Genomic DNA, 19783 nt, shown 5'->3' on the forward strand with positions numbered 1-19783 from the left:
CTGTAAAGTTTCGTGTTACTGAAGTCAACGTAGGCCAAACTCCTTCCCCCGACAACCCAGAGGTCTGAAATTGAAATATGTTCTCCACATGGCACTTCTGGTGTTGCTTGTAAAGTTTCGTGTTACTGAAGTCAACGTAGGCCAAACTACTTCCCCTGACAACCTAGAGGTCTGAAATCGAAATATGTTGTCCAGATAGCACATATGAGGTAGCCTGTAAAGTTTCGTACCACAGAAGTCAACGTAGGCCGAACTCCTTCCCCCGACATCCAAGAGGTCTGAAATCGAAATATGTTGTCCGAATAGCACATTTGAGGTTGCCTGTGAAGTTTCGTACCGCAGAAGTCAACGTAGGCCAAACTCCTTCCCCCGACATCCCAGTGGTCTGAAATCGAAATATGTTGTCCGGATAGCACATTTGAGGCAGCCTTTAAAGTTTTGTACCACAGAAGTCAACGTAGGCCAAACTCCTTCCCCCGACAACCCAGAGGTCTGAAATTGAAATATGTTGTCCAAATGGCACTTCTGGTGTTGATTGTAAAGTTTCGTGTTACTGAAGTCAACGTAGGCCAAACTCCTTCCTCCGACAGCCCAGAGGTCTGAAATCGAAATATGTTGTCCGCATAGCACATGTGAGGTTGCCTATGAAGTTTCGTACCACAGAATTCAACGTAGGCCAAACCGCTTCCCCCGACAACCCAGAGGTCTGAAATTGAAATATGTTGTCCGGATAGCACATTTGAGGTTGCCTGTAAAGTTTCGTGTTACTGAAGTCAACGTAGGCCAAACTCCTTCCCCCGAGAACCCAGAGGTCTGAAATTGAAATATGTTCTCCACATGGCACTTCTGGTGTTGTTTGTAAAGTTTCGTGTTACTGAAGTCAACGTAGGCCAAACTACTTCCCCTGACAACCTAGAGGTCTGAAATTGAAATATGTTGTCCAGATAGCACATATGAGGTAGCCTGTAAAGTTTCGTGCCACAGAAGTCAACATAGGCCGAACTCCTTCCCCCGACATCCCAGAGGTCTGAAATCGAAATATGTTGTCCGGATAGCACATTTGAGGTTGCGTGTAAAGTTTCGTACCACAGAAGTCAACGTAGGCCGAACTACTTCCCCCGACATCCCAGAGGTCTGAAATCGAAATATGTTGTCCGGATAGCACATTTGAGGTTGCGTGTAAAGTTTCGTACCACAGAAGTCAACGTAGGCCGAACTACTTCCCCCGACATCCCAGAGGTCTGAAATCGAAATATGTTGTCCGAATAGCACATTTGAGGTTGCCTGTGAAGTTTCGTACCACAGAAGTCAACGTAGGCCAAACTCCTTCCCCCGACAACCCAGAGGTCTGAAATTGAAATATGTTGTCCAGATAGCATATTTGAGGTTGCCTATAAAGTTTCGTACCACAGAAGTCAACGTAGGCCAAACTCCTTCCCCCGACAACCCAGAGGTCTGAAATTGAAATATGTTGTCCAAATGGCACTTCTGGTGTTGATTGTAAAGTTTCGTGTTACTGAAGTCAACGTAGGCCAAACTCCTTCCTCCGACATCCCAGAGGTCTGAAATCGAAATATGTTGTCCGCATAGCACATTTGAGGTTGCCTATAAAGTTTCGTACCACAGAAGTCAACGTAGGCCAAACTCCTTCCCCCGACAACCCAGAGGTCTGAAATTGAAATATGTTGTCCGGATAGCACATTTGAGGTTGCCTGTAAAGTTTCGTGCCACAGAAGTCAACGTAGGCCAAACTCCTTCCCCCGACATCCCAGAGGTCTGAAATCGTAATATGTTGTCCGGATAGCACTTCTGGTGCTGTTTGTAAAGTTTCGTGACACAGAAGTCAACGTAGGCCAAACTCCTTCCCCCGACATCCCAGAGGTCTGAAATCGTAATATGTTGTCCGGATAGCACTTCTGGTGCTGTTTGTAAAGTTTCGTGCCACAGAAGTCAACGCAGGCCAAACTCCTTCCCCCGACATTCCAGAGGTCTGAAATCGTAATATGTTGTCCGGATAGCACATTTGAGGTTGCCTGTGAAGTTTCGTGCCACAGAAGTCAACGTAGGCCAAACTCCTTCCCCTGACAACTCAGAGGTCTGAAATCGTAATATGTTGTCCGGATAGCACTTCTGGTGCTGTTTGTAAAGTTTCGTGACACAGAAGTCAACGTAGGCCAAACTCCTTCCCCCGACATCCCAGAGGTCTGAAATCGTAATATGTTGTCCGGATAGCACATTTGAGGTTGCCTGTAAAGTTTCGGGCCATAGAAGTCAACGTAGGCCAAACTCCTTCCCCCGACCACCTAGAGGTCTGAAATCGAAATATGTTGTCCGGATAGCCAATTTGAGGTTGCCTGTAAAGTTTCGTGCCACAGAAGTCAACGTAGGCCAAACTCCTTCCCCCGACATTCCAGAGGTCTGAAATCACAATATGTTGTCTGGATTGCACATTTGAGGTTGCCTGTGAAGTTTCGTGCCACAGAAGTCAACGTAGGCCAAACTCCTTCCCCTGACAACTCAGAGGTCTGAAATCGTAATATGTTGTCCGGATAGCACTTCAGGTGCTGTTTGTAAAGTTTCGTGTTACAGAAGTCAACGTAGGCCAAACTCCTTCCCCCGACAACCCAGAGGTCTGAAATCGTAATATGTTGTCCGGATAGCACTTCTGGTGCTGTTTGTAAACTTACGTGACACAGAAGTCAACGTAGGCCAAACTCCTTCCCCCGACATCCCAGAGGTCTGAAATCGTAATATGTTGTCCGAATAGCACTTCAGGTGCTGTTTGTAAAGTTTCGTGTTACAGAAGTCAACGTAGGCCAAACTCCTTCCCCCGACAACCCAGAGGTCTGAAATTTAAATATGTTGTCCGAATGGCACTTCTGGTGTTGTTTGTAAAGTTTCGTGTTACTGAAGTCAACGTAGGCCAAACTCCTTCCCCCGACAACCTAGAGGTCTGAAATTTAAATTTGTTGTCCGAATGGTACTTCTGGTGATGTTTATAAAGTTTCGTGTTACAGAAGTCAACGTAGGCCAAACTCCTTCCCCCGACAACCTAGAGGTCTGAAATCGTAATATGTTGTCCGAATAGCACTTCTGGTGCTGTTTGTAAAGTTTCGTGACACAGAAGTAAACGTAGGCCAAACTCCTTCCCCCGACATTCCAGAGGTCTGAAATCGAAATATGTTGTCCGGATAGCACTTCTGGTGCTGTTTGTAAAGTTTGGTGACACAGAAGTCAACGTAGGCCAAACTCCTTCCCCCGACATCCCAGAGGTCTGAAATCGAAATATGTTGTCCGGATAGCCCATTTGAGGTTGCCTGTAAAGTTTCGTGCCACAGAAGTCAACGTAGGCCAAACTCCTTCCCCTGACAACTCAGAGGTCTGAAATTGTAATATGTTGTCCGGATAGCACATTTGAGGTTGCCTGTAAAGTTTCGTGCTACAGAAGTCAACGTAGGCCAAACTCCTTCCCCTGACAACCTAGAGGTCTGAAATTTAAATATGTTGTCCGAATGGTACTTCTGGTGATGTTTTTAAAGTTTCGTGCCACAGAAGTAAACGTAGGCCAAACTCCTTCCCCCGACATTCCAGAGGTCTGAAATCGAAATATGTTGTCCGGATAGCACTTCTGGTGCTGTTTGTAAAGTTTGGTGACACAGAAGTCAACGTAGGCCAAACTCCTTCCCCCGACATCCCAGAGGTCTGAAATCGAAATATGTTGTCCGGATAGCCCATTTGAGGTTGCCTGTAAAGTTTCGTCCCACAGAAGTCAACGTAGGCCAAACTCCTTCCCCTGACAACCTAGAGGTCTGAAATTTAAATATGTTGTCCGAATGGTACTTCTGGTGATGTTTGTAAAGTTTCGTGTTACAGAAGTCAACGTAGGCCAAACTCCTTCCCCCGACAACCCAGAGGTCTGAAATTTAAATATCTTGTCCGAATGGCACTTCTGGTGTTGTTTGTAAAGTTTCGTGTTACAGAAGTCAACGTAGGCCAAACTCCTTCCCCCGACAACCTAGAGGTCTGAAATTTAAATATGTTGTCCGAATAGCACTTCTGGTGCTGTTTGTAAAGTTTGGTGACACAGAAGTCAACGTAGGCCAAACTCCTTCCCCCGACATCCCAGAGGTCTGAAATCGAAATATGTTGTCCGGATAGCCCATTTGAGGTTGCCTGTAAAGTTTCGTCCCACAGAAGTCAACGTAGGCCAAACTCCTTCCCCTGACAACCTAGAGGTCTGAAATTTAAATATGTTGTCCGAATGGTACTTCTGGTGATGTTTGTAAAGTTTCGTGTTACAGAAGTCAACGTAGGCCAAACTCCTTCCCCCAACAACCCAGAGGTCTGAAATTTAAATATCTTGTCCGAATGGCACTTCTGGTGTTGTTTGTAAAGTTTCGTGTTACAGAAGTCAACGTAGGCCAAACTCCTTCCCCCGACAACCCAAAGGTCTGAAATCGAAATATGTTGTCCGGATGGCATATTTGAGGTTGCCTGTAAAGTTTCGTGCCACAGAAGTCAACGTAGGCCAAACTCCTTCCCCGGACAACTTAGAGGTCTGAAATTTAAATATGTTGTCTGAATGGCACTTCTGGTGTTGTTTTTAAAGTTTGGTGACACCAAAGTGAACGTAGGCCAAACTCCTTCCCCCGACAACCCAAAGGTCTGAAATCGAAATATGTTGTCCGGATAGCACATTTGAGGTTGCCTGTAAGGTTTCGTGCCACAGAAGTCAACGTAGGCCGAACTCCTTCCCCCGACATCTTAGAGGTCTGAAATTTAAATATGTTGTCTGAATGGCACTTCTGGTGTTGTTTGTAAAGTTTCGTGACACAGAAGTCAACGTAGGCCAAACTCCTTCCCCCGACATCCCAGAGGTCTGAAATCGTAATATGTTGCCCGAATGGCACTTCTGGTGCTGTTTGTAAAGTTTCGTGTTACTGAAGTCAACGTAGGCCAAACTCCTTCCCCCAACAACCTAGAGGTCTGAAATTTAAATATGTTGTCTGAATGGCACTTCTGGTGTTGTTTGTAAAGTTTCGTAAGACAGAAGTCAACGTAGGCCAAACTCCTTCCCCTGGTAACCCAGAGGTCTGAAATCGTAATATGTTGTCCAGATAGCACATTTGGGGTTGCCTGTAAAGTTTCGTGACACTAAAGTCAACGTAGGCCAAACTCCTACCCCTGATAACCCAGAGGTCTGAAATCGAAATATGTTGTCGAAATGGCACCTCTGGGAGTACCAGTAAATTTTCGTGCTACAGAAGTCAACGTAGGCCAAACTCCTTCCCCTGACAACCCATTGGTCTGAAATCGAAATATGTTGTCCAAATGGCACCCCTGGGGGTCCCAGTAAGGTTTCCTGCCACAAAATTCAACATAGGCAAGGCTATAGCCTTAGGTAAGTAGACGATTTTAAAAGTGATTTTTTTATTTGTTTTTCAATGAAAATGAGCACAATTAACCATGCACATGCACGTTACAACTCGTTTGAGTCATATTCTCATATAAAAAAAGAGTTTGAAGAATGGTCCAAAAATCACACAAAAAAGGTAAGACTAGGGTTAGGGCCTTAGGTAAGTAGACGATTTTGGCAAAAAATTAAAAGTGATTTTTAATGTGTTTTTTAATTAAACTGAGCACAATTAACCATGCATAGGAAAGTTCAAACTCATTTGGGTCATATTCTCCTATAAAAAAACAGTTTGAAGAATGGTCCAAAATTCACACAAAAAGGTAAGACTAGGGTTAGGGCCTTAGGTAATTTGATGATTTTGGCAAAAAATTAAAAGTGATTTTTAATGTTTTTCAATCAAATTGAGCACAATTAACCATGCACCTGCAAGTTCCAACTCATTTGAGTCATATTAGGGTTAGGGTTAAGAATTTAGGGTTAGGGTTAAGAATTAGGGTTAGGGTTAAGAATTTAGGGTTAGGGTTAAGAATTAGGGTTAGGGTTAGGGTTATATAATTTTTTTCTCCTACTTTCACTTTTACAAAACTGCCGAACAAAGGCACCTCATCCAGTTATCTGCCAAACCTCTATGGACCCAAAGAACAGCAGGTTCTATGTATTACATATACATGTAAACACAATACTGGGGTCAATGTAAAGTCTCTTCTCAAAGACCCTTTGGCAAATAAGGAGAACATTTAAGACCATCAGGGTCTCACACTAATTATTATAGGATTAAGTTCTGTACTTTCATGTTGAGCTGTCTGAAGAGCAAAGCAGATCTGGAAAACATACTTTTCCAATGACGAATGCTTGTTCACCACCGCCTGTCCAGCTACATTTGTCTGTGCATGATATGCAGCCCCAAGGTCTCTAGAGGTTAATGGGAACCATGAGGCCTCTGGTTAATCCTGCAAAAAAGACATGAGCTCACACTTCTCTTTCCATCAAGGGTCAAAACAATCTGAGCCTCAGTCATACCATACTTTCAGTGATTACTAAATATCTGAAAGTGGGAACGTCATGGTAGTATTTAAACAATGTGCCCCCAGTTAGCAGCAGCAGATAGCTTGAGCTGTTTCACAGGATAAAAATCATAATATTGTTTAGGATCATGGAAATACAAAAGTGCATTCTGTTCAATGTAGTGATCCTGGTTAGAAAGATTTTTTTTCTACTGACAGATTTGAGCTCATCTACTTCAAGATCTGGGTTGAAAGGGTATAGGATGCATGTGGACCCAACACTTAGTACACATAACTATATTGTCTTTTAGAAACATGCTTCAGAAACTGTTTAAAGCAATTTTCCATCTATACAAAAAATAAAGGATATCTGCTTTGGGATCTGGAATGGGTTTGTGTTGCTGCCCTTTTCCATGACTGCTCAGGCATTCATGTGCTCTCATCTCATTAATACCACATTTCCAAGACGACTTGAAGGCAGCATTAGGTTCTGAGAGACTTCACACAAATGCTGGAACTACTCTGAAGGGAATTACAAAGAACATGTGTTTATATTTTTGTATTTTACAGCCAATTTGACATCAGGGGTCACTTCTTGAGAATTAAAATTCTGTTTGCTATTTTCTACAGTCCCTAAACTGCAGCTTGCTGCTGGAGAAAAGGTTATTAATCAATAAAAGCAAATAAAAAGAAATCTATTAAAATAAAATAAATTGTCGTTACGGTTTTTGTGCTTTTTCCATTTTTGAAAGCTAAACTGCAGCTGCACAATTAACCAATGGTGGTTACTTACAATTAATCTATGAAAAATTATTGAGCCTAAAATAAATATTTGTACAGCCTTAACAACATGTAAAACACCCAATACATACTACTACACAGTGAGGGGTCTACTGCTAGCAGAAATTAAATTTACAGGATTAAACACAGTAGTAACTGTAGATCATCCTCCGGCTCCTGCAGCAGGTGAGAAGGTGTGAGTGTGTGTGTGAGGAGTGGTGTGGAGATTTACCTGCAGCAGGTGAGCTGATGGTGTCTCCGTACGGAAGTGTGAATCTCACCCAAACAGTAAAAGGTCTGGTGTGGGTTTGTACTGTACTCATTTATCTGCTGAATACCATTTTCTGATCAAATATTATCAGTGCAGAAAAGCCCAGTATTAAAATGAAACTAACTTTGTGGTGGTTAGGAGTAATTTATAATCCTAATGCTGCAGGTGCTTCACTGGTTAAACTGAATTGAGCTCTGGTGCTGTTGGTATGTCTGTGTGTGTATAGTAAAACCAGGTTGCTACACTAGTACTGTCTGAACGTTTATCAGGTAATTAAAATTAAGATATTATGACTTATGATACAACCTGTGTGTTTTGTGTGTGGATGTTTAATATTTTTTTTCTAGAAAGAAATATGTGGAAGGTCAACATGCTTAACTGCCCAGAGTAGACTGACCAGATTTCCTAAAACAGTAAATTTTAACAATCAGCCAAGGGCGTAGGAGCGGGCTTGATATTGGGGGGGACACATTTGCCAATATGAACCCAAGCCCACCCAATAGTTTCCTAGAACAACATTTGTGGAAATTACTTTTAATTAAAAGTAAATTATTATTATTATAAGGTGATTTTACAACCTAAACATGTTACTCCACATTACAGTTATTGTTGTTAGAAAAATTATGCATGCAATGTCTGAATTATATACATATGACAAAAATTATCAGTTATCACCTAATATTTAAAATAATATAACAGATTATTATTATTGTTATTATTATTATTATTATTATTATTATTATTATTATTATTATTATGTATTGGCATGTCAATTCTGTCGTATATTTACATTTTCTCCTGCACTCTTATTTTTTTTCTACTGAGAGCTCTTCTTAAGATGGTGTCCTTTTATGTAAAAGAATGTAACTTTACGTTTCATAGACATTTTTATAAACGTCAGGATAAGTGGTCTTACTGTGAAATACAAATGAACAGAAGTCACGTTACAGCAGTGTTTCTCAACCCAGTTCTTATATATTCTACTGCATATTAAAACTGTTCTGCATATTCTAGAGCTTCCTCTGTTGGATATACATGATTAATTTAGGCTCCATAGGGGGCTAAAGGATTTTAACAGGTAAACTCAGTAAATGACTGTTTATTAGCTGATCAGCTGGATCAGGTGGAAAACACTAGTTTAGGGCAGTGATCGGGGTTAAGTAACTGCTTTAAACTACCAACTTAAAGTACTGTACGAAATTCTGGCGATCATCTACATCCAGCTTCTAGATAACTAGTTAGCTAAATTAATTTTCGTTCATTATAGCTAAGTCCTGTAATCCTAAATGAATAAACAGTTTGAAAATTAAAGTGATTAGCTGATCAGGTACAGGGAAACATTACATATATATTTTATTTTTTTCCTTTAACCCTGACTCCCAATCTAGCTAATTTAAGTTAAACTAACTCACTAACACAGCTGCAGTTTATTAATCACAGTGGGTTTAAACTGTGTGTTTTGATTCAGAGACGTGTATTTTAACCAGCTATCAGAAACATATCATCACAGTTGAAGTGGTTAGCCTATCGTTACCTTTCTTTTAGAAAAATCTCCGTATATCCAGATCTGCTTTAAAATCAGCTGAAGCTGCTGCATCCCGATCACGCTGCTAAATCTCACAGCGAGGGGGCGGGGCTTCCCCAACAGCAAACTGCTTCTGCTCCGCGCGCCGCAACACCAGCAAGCTGATTGGCTGTTTCTACTGAGAGGCGGGACTTAATACCTGAACCAGCTCCGTGATTGGTCCGGTCTGTCTCCTCATTAATAATACAGCTGATCTGAGCGAACTGATGTCATTTTTGGGGGGGACAAATCCAACTGTTTCTAATATTGGGTGGGACATGTCCCACCCATCCCCCCCGGTTCCTACGCCTATGCAATCAGCCATTTAGTAACATAGTTGGTAAAAATCTCAGGAAGGATGAATTAGAGAATAAAGGGGTTAATAACTGGTAAAAGACACTGAGCAATTTCCAAAAACATAAAACCACTCAGTCACACAAAGACCTTTTTTTGGAACAGCTTCAAAGCAAGTAAAGGCAGAGTTCTAATGGAGGCACCAAGTGTTGCTTAAGTTCCTAAAAGAAGGAAGAACCTGCTTTTCAGAGAAGCAAGGACATTCCTATTATTCATGATGAAACAGGCAAGAACCAAAATAAAGGCAATTTTCTAGAGTCCATAACAAATTAGAAAAAGTTTAAAATCTCACCTAACAAAATAATCTTTATCTTTAAAAATGTATGTGCACAGCTGTGCATGAGTTGAAACTTGTGTTATGCCACACGTGTGAAAAGTTGTGTCTGAAACTACAGTTCTTTAACTTGCTGGTTAACTTTTTTAACTTCTATTCTTTTTTAGTGTCACTTTTGAACCATCATATATTTTCAGGCACTCAAAAGAAGTTAGGGTTGCAGACAAGTGAACTTGTGCTGTGTCAAACACATGTTGGGCACGCCCACCTCACTCAGTTCAGTGAACGCAGTGCCTGATTATTTTCCTGCTTTTCATCAGTGCCTCTCCACAAATCAACACATCTGTTAAAGTGGAACTAAAGACAAAACTGAGAACATTATTTTACTGTTTACTGATTGTGTTCCCAACAGCATCACCCCCCCCCCCACTCAATCATACACACACTCCATTATTTTCACTGAACTGAATAAATAGTTAAATTGATTCTTTACATTTCCATTATTTCAGATGTATACTGATCCAGTGTGTATTGGAGGAGCTTTAATTTTATATGACTGAGCAAACACACTGCATTGACCCGAAAACCATTTTAATAGCTCATAAAAATGTGAAATCAGACGATATCTGTCGTTACTGTTCATACAAACAACCAGTAACACAGAACTCATGCAAGCCTGTCTTAGCAAGATCAACATAGAACTGATTTTATTCAGTTTTATTATTAATACATCATCATAATCATTACCATTATCATCATTATCATCATACACATCATATATATAATATATATTTTAATATTTAAGGATTCATCATCATTTGTTTTCATATCAGTATGCTTTTGCTTTTCTTCAAATGAGTTTTTGAAACAAATTATTTACAGAAGAAGAAAGGGATGAGAGTGAGAGGAGGAGTACAGACGCAGATGTGTGTGATATTTACACCAGAGAGGGTGCAGGCAGAACCAATCAAATACCCACACGGGACCGTATGATACCACAGACATAGAGCTGATCCAGTGTGTATTATCCTCAGCTCAGTCTGCTGTATCTACAGCACACGACTGCTCACCACAGCAGATCAAATACATACTGGATCAAAATAAGAGCAACAGAACATCAGAGAGAAGGAGGAATCAAACAGCATATGGAGACACCTGGACATCCGTGGACACGGCGGGCAGAGAAACCTGTGCAGCTCGACCTTATGAGAAGAGGAGCACTGTACATTCTGTTACTGGTTACAGCTGCAGCAGGCTGGTGGTGTTAGGAAGGGTGGGTGGAGTTGTGATGGATGGTGGTAAAAACTAGGAAGGCAGATGTGAAATCATACGCATACAGAAACAGAATATAAAAGTAGTGCAGGTGTAAATAAACACAGATGAGGGACAGGCCACGGTGGACACAACCAGAGACAGAGAGAGAGACAGAGAGAGAGACAGAGAGAGAGAGAGACAGAGAGAGAGAGAGAGAGAGAGACAGAGAGAGACAGAGAGAGAGAGAGAGACAGAGAGAGAGACAGAGAGAGAGACAGAGAGAGAGACAGAGAGAGAGACAGAGAGAGAGACAGAGAGAGAGAGAGACAGAGAGAGAGAGAGAGAGAGACAGAGAGAGAGAGAGAGAACCCCCAAACCTGATACATTTCAGTCTGTTCACACTATTATTTTAATGTGATCTATAACAGACATTGAACATTTTACGCTTCCAAACTGAAACGCATGCTAAAGAGCAGCACTTCACAAAGTTTTGGTTTCTTATTCTGCAGCATCACAGGAGCTTTAGGAGTTCCAGTATCTGCAGTTGGATGCAAAGTACATTTAGCTCACTGTAGTTTCCATTTTTGTTATTTCCCACGAGCACTTTTGTTTGCATCTTTATTTAGAACTTCCACTTCTTTTATACTTTTTAGTTTTGATGCTGCAGCAGCGCCCTCCTGTGGCTGTGTTCAGCCCTTTTACAAACATGGAGCAGCGACCATGGGTCCCTTTAAACAAACAAAAAAGGGCTTGTTTCATGTTAGTGGAGGGAGGGGGGGGTAGTAAGGTAAACCTCAAATATCTGGACTGAACCCCTCCCTCCCTGCTGTTGTCCATTTACCCTTCTCCTTCCCATTAAAGTAACCTAAATTCTGACCTGGCCTCCAGTCGCAGATTAATACCACATATCAAAAGAGTGTGATTTCACACCACTAAAAAAGATCAGATTTCATTTTTACCTGCTTACAGTGTAATAGATGTAGGAGTGAGAGAAAAAGAGACAAAAGCATGAGAGAAAGACAAAGTAGAAAAAGAAAAAGGGGCGGGGCTGTGTTAAGACAGTGGCAGACCCTGATGTGGGAGAGACAGACAGGTAAAGAGCAGTGATGAGACGAAGCGAGCGTGTGTCTCTCAGAAGGACCATCTCTCCTGTGTTCGGGGGTCAGTGTTTAGGGATGGCTCTGTCGGAGGCTGAGTGCTGCTGCTGTCCTCTCCACTCAAACTCTTCCTGCACACTGGACACGTATCATGCTGCAGACAGAGGGAGAGAGAGACAGAGGGGCAGAGAGACAGAGGGGCAGAGAGACAGAGGGGCAGAGAGACAGAGGGGCAGAGAGACAGAGGGGCAGAGAGACAGAGGGGCAGAGAGTGAGCACTGTTTAAAAGCAGATCTATTCACAGTCAGAGCCAGGCTAAAGTATCTTAACATTGCACAAAATTATTACTGTCTGTATGGAATTACCAGACTGTTCAGGGATTTTACAGCGCCCCCCACAGTCTGCTATAGTTAACCCCACCCTGCTCACCAGTTCTAGCCAGGGTACGATGCAGTCACTGTGGAAGAAGTGGTTACAGGGCAGCTGCCTGACCGGCTCTCCGACCGTGTAGTCCTCTTTACACACCGGACACTCCATACTGCTGTCTAAAACAAGGAGATGAGGGAGACAGGAGGACAGACAGGTTAACCTCAGCCTGTAGGTAAATGATTTACACAGTAGTCTGTGTTGGATGCAGAGAAACAGGCAGTGTGAAGACCTGAGACACTTTAATGAGGATAAGGTCATTATGTCCAAGTCACTGTATAAAAAAAAAAATAATAATAATAGAAGGGTCTCGACATGCATGGTTCTTTACACAACAAAAAGTGTTTGTTCTACAACATCGCTTCAAAAACTGCTATTTCATATCGTACACAATATTCATAATGGGACTATAAATTGTGATTTAAAAAATGTACAGAATGGAGACGGACCGGCCTGTTCCTGAGAGACGATGACTGTGGGGAGCGACGAGATCTTCTCTTTCTCTGCAGGAGGAGGACCCGTGTTCTCAAACTGACCCAGTAACTGTAAAACAGAACCGACACAGTGATGTATTCTGAAGAGGCGGAGCTAGAGTCTCTCATTAGGGTGAACCGTAAGTGTAGGTATGTAGATTCTGGTACCTGTGTAATGACTGCGTCCAATCCTCCCTGTCCCCAGGCGTAGTCGCCAGGATTCGAGTGCAGCATGCCCGTCCTGCCATCAAACAAATCACCATAACACAAACTGACTGTTACCTGAAACTAAATTATAAAAGGACAGTTTTTATTCTAATAATAACTGAACTAAACAATTCTGTTACTTTACCATGACAGTGGAGGTGAACCTGGAACTCCAGAATTGGCAAAAAGTCCAGCAAGAAACTGTTGTACTATTCTAAAACCAAAGTCAACAAAGGGTTAAAAAGCATGCACAGCAATTCATTCAATTTACTCATTTGAGTTACATCATGGTATTCTACTAGGGGTGGGAAGGGTTTAGAACACTGGTATAGAACAATTTCTGAGTATAATCAAAAGGAAATACATTTTTACATATTTAAAAGAGCACTGTGATGGGACTGGAGGGTACTGTAATAATAAAGCTGTGATTGGTCTGAGTGAGGGTAGAAGTTGTATTAGAAGCTGTAAACCTCTCACCCCTCAACAGCTGGAGATCGGTCCGGCCGGCTGCTTCCTCTGGACCGGTATCTCCTCTGAGTGTGTAAGCGTGGTGGACGGCCAGGCCCCCAGTGTTCTCCTCCTCCTATAGGACCTCCCAGCCCCCCGCCGAGCCCACCGGGGACCGAGCCTCCAAACGGCCCCCCACTCAGACCCAAACCCCCACCGCCTCCAGGAACCCGTGGCTCCGAGTCTGGGCTGTCCAGGTCCACCGTAAACGGCCTCTCCACAAACAACAGCTGCCACAACTGAGCGAGAGAGAGAGAGAGAGAGACAGAGAGACAGAGAGACAGAAGTAGTGAGGGTCTGATACTGGGTGCAGGTGAATTATGGGAGTTATAGTGAGGGCTGATAGTGGGTGCAGGTGAATTATGGAAGTTGTAGTGAGGGTCTGATAGTGGGTGCAGGTGAATTATGGGAGTTGTAGTGAGGGTCTGATAGTGGGTGCAGGTGAATTATGGGAGTTGTATCCCACAGGTCAGGGCAGCGTTCTTTAGCTTCCATAAGACATGCTAAACTAATACTGATTCCTGTTCTATTATGTTTAGCATCTCAGTACAATAGAAAATAGTCCTGTGAAATGTAATAGATGTCTGTTTCACCCATGTCTTGACTTTTATACTATATTTAAGGGTAAAACCCCTCCTTGCAAATATTAATAAAAATGTCTGAAGCTAGAGTGAACGTACCTCTGCAAACTGTGAAGCTGTGTCATCAAGGCCATTGGCTCCACTGTCCAGAAGACTAAACGAACACAAACACAGAGTTATTAACCCTTCAGCACGGAGATAAACAATCAATAACTTCTTGATTACATTCATTACATTACATTCTTCAACGATTAGTCTGCATAATTGACAACATCGACTATAAAAAAACATTGGGGAAAATGGAGAGGGGTAAGGAGTGAACACACTCTGTTTGCTCTCTCTGGTGTAAACACTCCAGATAAGGGAAAAGACAACAGCCTTACTCACTGTACATCAGCTCAGGTTTGCAGTGAAATAATCTGTGCTGTGTGAATCCTAAAGTGGTTTGTAATGATTAGGTTAATATATGTGAAACTAATAAAATATACTGCAAAATCAGTCCAGGAACCCTAAAGGTTTAGCTGTGAATGGGCCTGATTTGGATCATAAACCTCAATATTATTATAATATAGTGACTAATTGACAAAATAATTATCAGCCAGCAGCACCTATTCAGCACCAATCCATGACACTCCCCCACCACGGTACGAGATTCCACATGCTGGACATCATCTGAGCCAAACATGTTTATCTTGATCTCGCCCGACTTCAGGACCCGGTTCCAGTAGTCTGTGCTATTGGACTTCTGGTCTTCAGCAAACTGTTTTATAGGTTTAAACAGGTTTAAAACACTTAGAAGTCATGTGACACCAGGGAGGGAAAATTACTAATTAGGGTGCATCACTTTAGCTGCAGAGGTTTAGATATTCATGTCTGAGTGTTGAGTTATTTTAAGGGAACAGTAAATTTACTGTAGCTGTACACTGACTATTGTACACTGTATTAAACCCTCATATCTTCAGTGTTTCCCATAAAAAGATCAAGATTTCAAACTGTGGAACACGTAGCACTGATTTTCCTTTTAGATGCTTTTAGTCCTTAATTGTAATTGTTTTTAGTGTTTAACCTTTTAGAGACAGTAGGTAAACACAGACTAGAGTACTAGAATTAATCAGGATTTTACAGCTGAAAAATCCAACCTGGGGTTGAAGGATGCCATGTAGACACTGTAGTTTAGTATATCGTGTCACAGTCTGTTACATTACACCAGATTAAACCATATCATACTGAAGGCCTTTAGATATAGCTCTCTTTATATAAAATTACTTTAGAAATATTCTAAATATTGTGTCCAAAATATTAATTAGCAAAAATGTACAATTAAAGACTTAATTTAACACTGCATTTACTTTTAGCACAGTAACTGTAAATAAATGTGTCTGTGATGATGGTTTTTTGCTGCAGTACTGAATGAAGTTGTTTAAACTGATCTGCAGTGAAACTGTGGGCTCTGTTTTTTAGATAACTCCAGCTTCTGCTGAGTCTAATGAAAAAACAGACTGTGATTGTGGGAAACTGATGATGCAAAACTGCAGCAGAGGGTCAGTTAATATCTGTCCAGGGGCCACATTTGGCCCCAGGGCTGGACTTCAGGCCTTTTTTTACTGCAGGCTGAGGAAGAAACCGGTCCTGCTGGAGTTTCAGCATACCATCAGAGTGAGCGACAGAAAACCAGATTAATCATCTCACCTGGAATCTTCCGTCACCTCCTCGATAAACCCAGAGTCACAACGCGGGCAGATATACTCCTAAACACACAAACAAACAGACATTAGCATTCTCCAAAACTCCGGCAGCAGAAACGCCACGTAAATAACTAAAACTCACCAATTAAAACTAGCTTTATCTTTAATATTTCTCTCTCTATTATTGTAATTAACCAGCAATAAAATACCCATATCTAAGACATTTGTATTTAGTTTGATACTTCTGATACTAAAAGCTTCCTCGAATGAACATCAGTTAATAACAGATGTTGAAAATACTGTATATTACAACACTAGACCAGTTTATTACAGCTGCCTCTTTTACTCACTCTAAACATTTAACTACTATAAACATTAAACTATTATTATGTTTATACGGTAACACATATATATTACGTTTATACGGTTATTTCAAGAGATTCTACACTACTTAAAATAACTACACTCTAATACATTTTTACATTAAAAGCTGAAATGTGTTGCTCTGTAATAATAAAATATACCGGCCAAACATAAAAGAATTTAAAACGAGACACAAATGAAAAACTAATATTAGACCAAATTTTGATTAAAAGTTTACTTAGCAAATAAGAGCTGGCCTGAAGACTCTTATTATGAAGATCACAACAGTGGATTGATTAGCCACGATGACTAAAGGCTAACTGGTGATGCGAACTATATTTCCGATCTAAATTAACCTCTGTTTAATAAGAGTGATGTCGCTGTGCTGTTAGATTAGTAGATCCTGTTGTTTGATTTGATGTGGATTAAATCTGTACAATTTTCTATCTTTCGTTTTTATTATCAGAACTCATGTAGTTTCACTTCTAGTGAACCTTTTATACAGTTACACTATATAAATATCATTTATTTAGTTGCAGTTGTAAATGCTGAAAACTGAAGCTGAATATGTTTTGCCACATTACTAAAAATATAGTTATCATAAATATACCCTGAAACACTGTGATATTATTTTAGGGCCATATTGCCTCCCTGGTGAATATAATATATTATTGTGTTTTTTGTAACAGTTTTGAGCACATTTTGGAATTATGAATAATAAACAGTACGGTAACTGTGGTGAGACACCATGTCTAATAGTGTTTTACACCTGTAGTTGGTTTCTCTGCTCTAAACCTGCTCTAAAGTTTGTTTACTGGGAGAGTTTCTCCCTCGGTTTGGTTTGTTTTCACACAGGTACAAACCTAAATGCAGCAAAGCGCTTCCCAACCAACCACGCAAGCACATTCTCCTCTAATTGGCCAGAGCTGTCTTAGCAAGAAGGTAAATATAGCTAGAAGGTTCTGTGTTCCAGACCACTGTGTTTAGCTGCTCAGTGTGAAGCTGATTTAACACTAAATGCTGGAAATTTGCTAGTTTTTTTAAATGAGATGTTTGTGCAGTAAACACAGTTGCATGGCCGTGAGCATTGAACGCTGCATACACAGCGTTCAATGTCAAACAGCTTGGCATACAGCAGCAGCAAAGATTAGTATTAGTTAATAGCTGTAGTAATTATCTGGGTAATAAATCAGATTAAACTGCACCTGAACCGCAGTTTAGCTCAAACATAAGGAGTATATCTGAATATCGGGTCAGATCACCTTCTCACCAAAAACAGAACCACACCGGAGTTGGTTTAGAGCAGGACAGAGACACCTGCTCTCACGGGTTCACACCAGCCATAAACTGCAACAAGAGTCCAAACCAACCGGAGTCCGTTTTAACTGGACCGAGCAGCGCTGGAGAGAAAAGGCTTCTCAGAGCAGACTTATCAATCTGAGTGTCAAAATACTGCTATATAAAAAAAGTGTTAAAATAAATTTACCATACTTAGATTACAAAAACTTAGATTAATTTATATAAATTAAGGACACAGACTTGCTCGGACCACTGTTCATGTTCACCACTGATTTAACACTATCAGATACAGAACTGTGCTCACCAATATATCCACTGCTACTCTAAACAATACCATTTACTGCTCACATTACATTTTAGAAAAGCTCACAGTGTATAATCTGAGTGTTAAAAATTACTAACTATGACAACACTAAATCAAGCACTTCTGACACCAATCTTCATATGTAAACTATTCCTTACTTACACTGAGTTACTGCAAACAGAATCACATTCTCACACCCATAAAATAAAGACTTTGAGCTAAATTAACTTTAAAACTAACTTTACACTGAACCTGCAAACTTCAGAAAAACAATCTGCTTCCTGTAATGATCATCAGTGACAGGTGTTTACATAATGTACATAAAAATATCAGAAATATGCTTAATATTCATAACATCTTTATTACAATATTTTGTACTGAGATATATGGTGATATGCCAAAAGTTAACCACGAAATACAACACAAACACAAAATACAACACACACGATTGGTCACATTTCAGAGGAATTCCCCTTTAAACTCTTTAATATTTAGTTTTATTTCACTTTCAGTTTGTTTATGGTTTCCAATCAGGATCAGCTGCTTTCTGTGCTACCAGCCCCACACACACACACACACACACACACTTACACAAACAGCTAATGCAGCTGATCCGGATTTCAGGAACTGAATTGTGATCAGTGTAAACTCGGAGAGCGGCAATGTTTTGAGGGTTCTGATAGCTGTGTGTTGTTACCACCACAACAAATCAATAAATTATTTCAACACATATTAAACCGCAATTTAATCCGCATTAAATCCCAAAAGTAAAACAGATCAGAACAGAGGAAGTTCTTTTATATCACTTTCAGTTTAACTGTGGCCTTCAAACTCGAAACCCCCCTAACCCAGATACTCTCTGAACTAACGTTACTGAACTACAGTACCAACTCACTCTCACACCGGATTATATAGCACACAACTATAAACCAGCGGCCAAATCTGGATCTCAGAATCCGAATTGAGATCACAGCAACAGTGGAAACACAGCCGCCGCTGCGAGCCTTAGACCGGGTTACAGCGGAAGGAGGTGAGTTTAACAGCTCGGAAAAGCCACACAAGTGAAACATAACTTAAACCGCTTTATAGTCCGCATTTAAACCCAGAAATAAAGCTGTAAATCCGGTTCTGGTTCAACCCAAAAACAACGGCGCTAACCCGAGCCGAGCTGCCCCAAGCAGGACAGCGGGCAGGCGGCGGCGGCGGCGGCACGAAGCGGGAGGAGAGCGGCGAGCGGACGGCGGTTCTTACCGGGAGTTTGGGGCTCACCTCGCCCTTACAGCAGTGACAGAAGAAGCGGTGCGGAGGAACCGCAGCAGCCTCCGCCATCTTACACACAGGGGGAAGAGGGCCCGAGCGCTGACGTCAGCGCCGGGGCGGGGCTAGGCCCGTGACGCCGTATGTGCCCGTTCGATTGAATTCAGCGAACCGACTCTTTTGATTCTTAGCTTTTTGATCGCGCGCCGTAACCCCCGTTTTCCTACAGGTCGCGCTGTGCTCCTGTTTACACAGATATTATAACTAATTTAATTTAAACTCCGAATTTCAGCTCTTATACGATGCAACCAAAACAACGTTTATTTAATGTTATTCAGGCCCAATCACTTAATTATTTACATTTCCCCAACCTCACTTACATTCAAATACACTTTACTCCTGATTGGGTATTCACATTTTCACATTCTCTTTTTAGAACTGTCTTCTAACGTATGCATATTTATATTATATTTCTATGTCACATCAATCACTTTCGTAATCAATGTCATTGCACATTGCACTTTACTCTGTTAATTATTTAATTAGCATTAGCAACATCTGCACTGCTCCGTTTAGAGATAGATCCTTACCTTGTATAGTTAGGTTTTTATAGCCTTATATATTTTCTGTTCTTCTGTGTTTTGATTTGTCTGAGGATGTTTCTTAT

The 19783-nt window shown here is 41.2% G+C and overlaps 1 protein-coding gene across 1 annotated transcript; it reads right to left on the reverse strand.

Moving 5' to 3' along the window:
- Positions 1-10237: 10237 nt before the first annotated feature.
- Positions 10238-19236, reverse strand: rnf115a (ring finger protein 115a). The gene is made up of 9 exons (XM_022663528.2): positions 19111-19236; positions 15898-15956; positions 14308-14362; positions 13598-13866; positions 13266-13334; positions 13082-13154; positions 12890-12983; positions 12444-12559; positions 10238-12168 (listed from the first exon to the last, which is right to left on the reverse strand). The coding sequence occupies exons 1-9, from the start codon at positions 19186-19188 to the stop codon at positions 12049-12051; spliced, it is 933 nt and encodes a 310-aa protein (XP_022519249.2). The 5' UTR covers positions 19189-19236; the 3' UTR covers positions 10238-12048.
- Between the last annotated feature and the right edge of the window lie 547 nt (positions 19237-19783).

The sequence above is a fragment of the Astyanax mexicanus genome, chromosome 6 (assembly GCF_023375975.1).
Source record: "Astyanax mexicanus isolate ESR-SI-001 chromosome 6, AstMex3_surface, whole genome shotgun sequence".
In the NCBI taxonomy this organism is placed as follows: Eukaryota; Metazoa; Chordata; class Actinopteri; order Characiformes; family Acestrorhamphidae; genus Astyanax; species Astyanax mexicanus.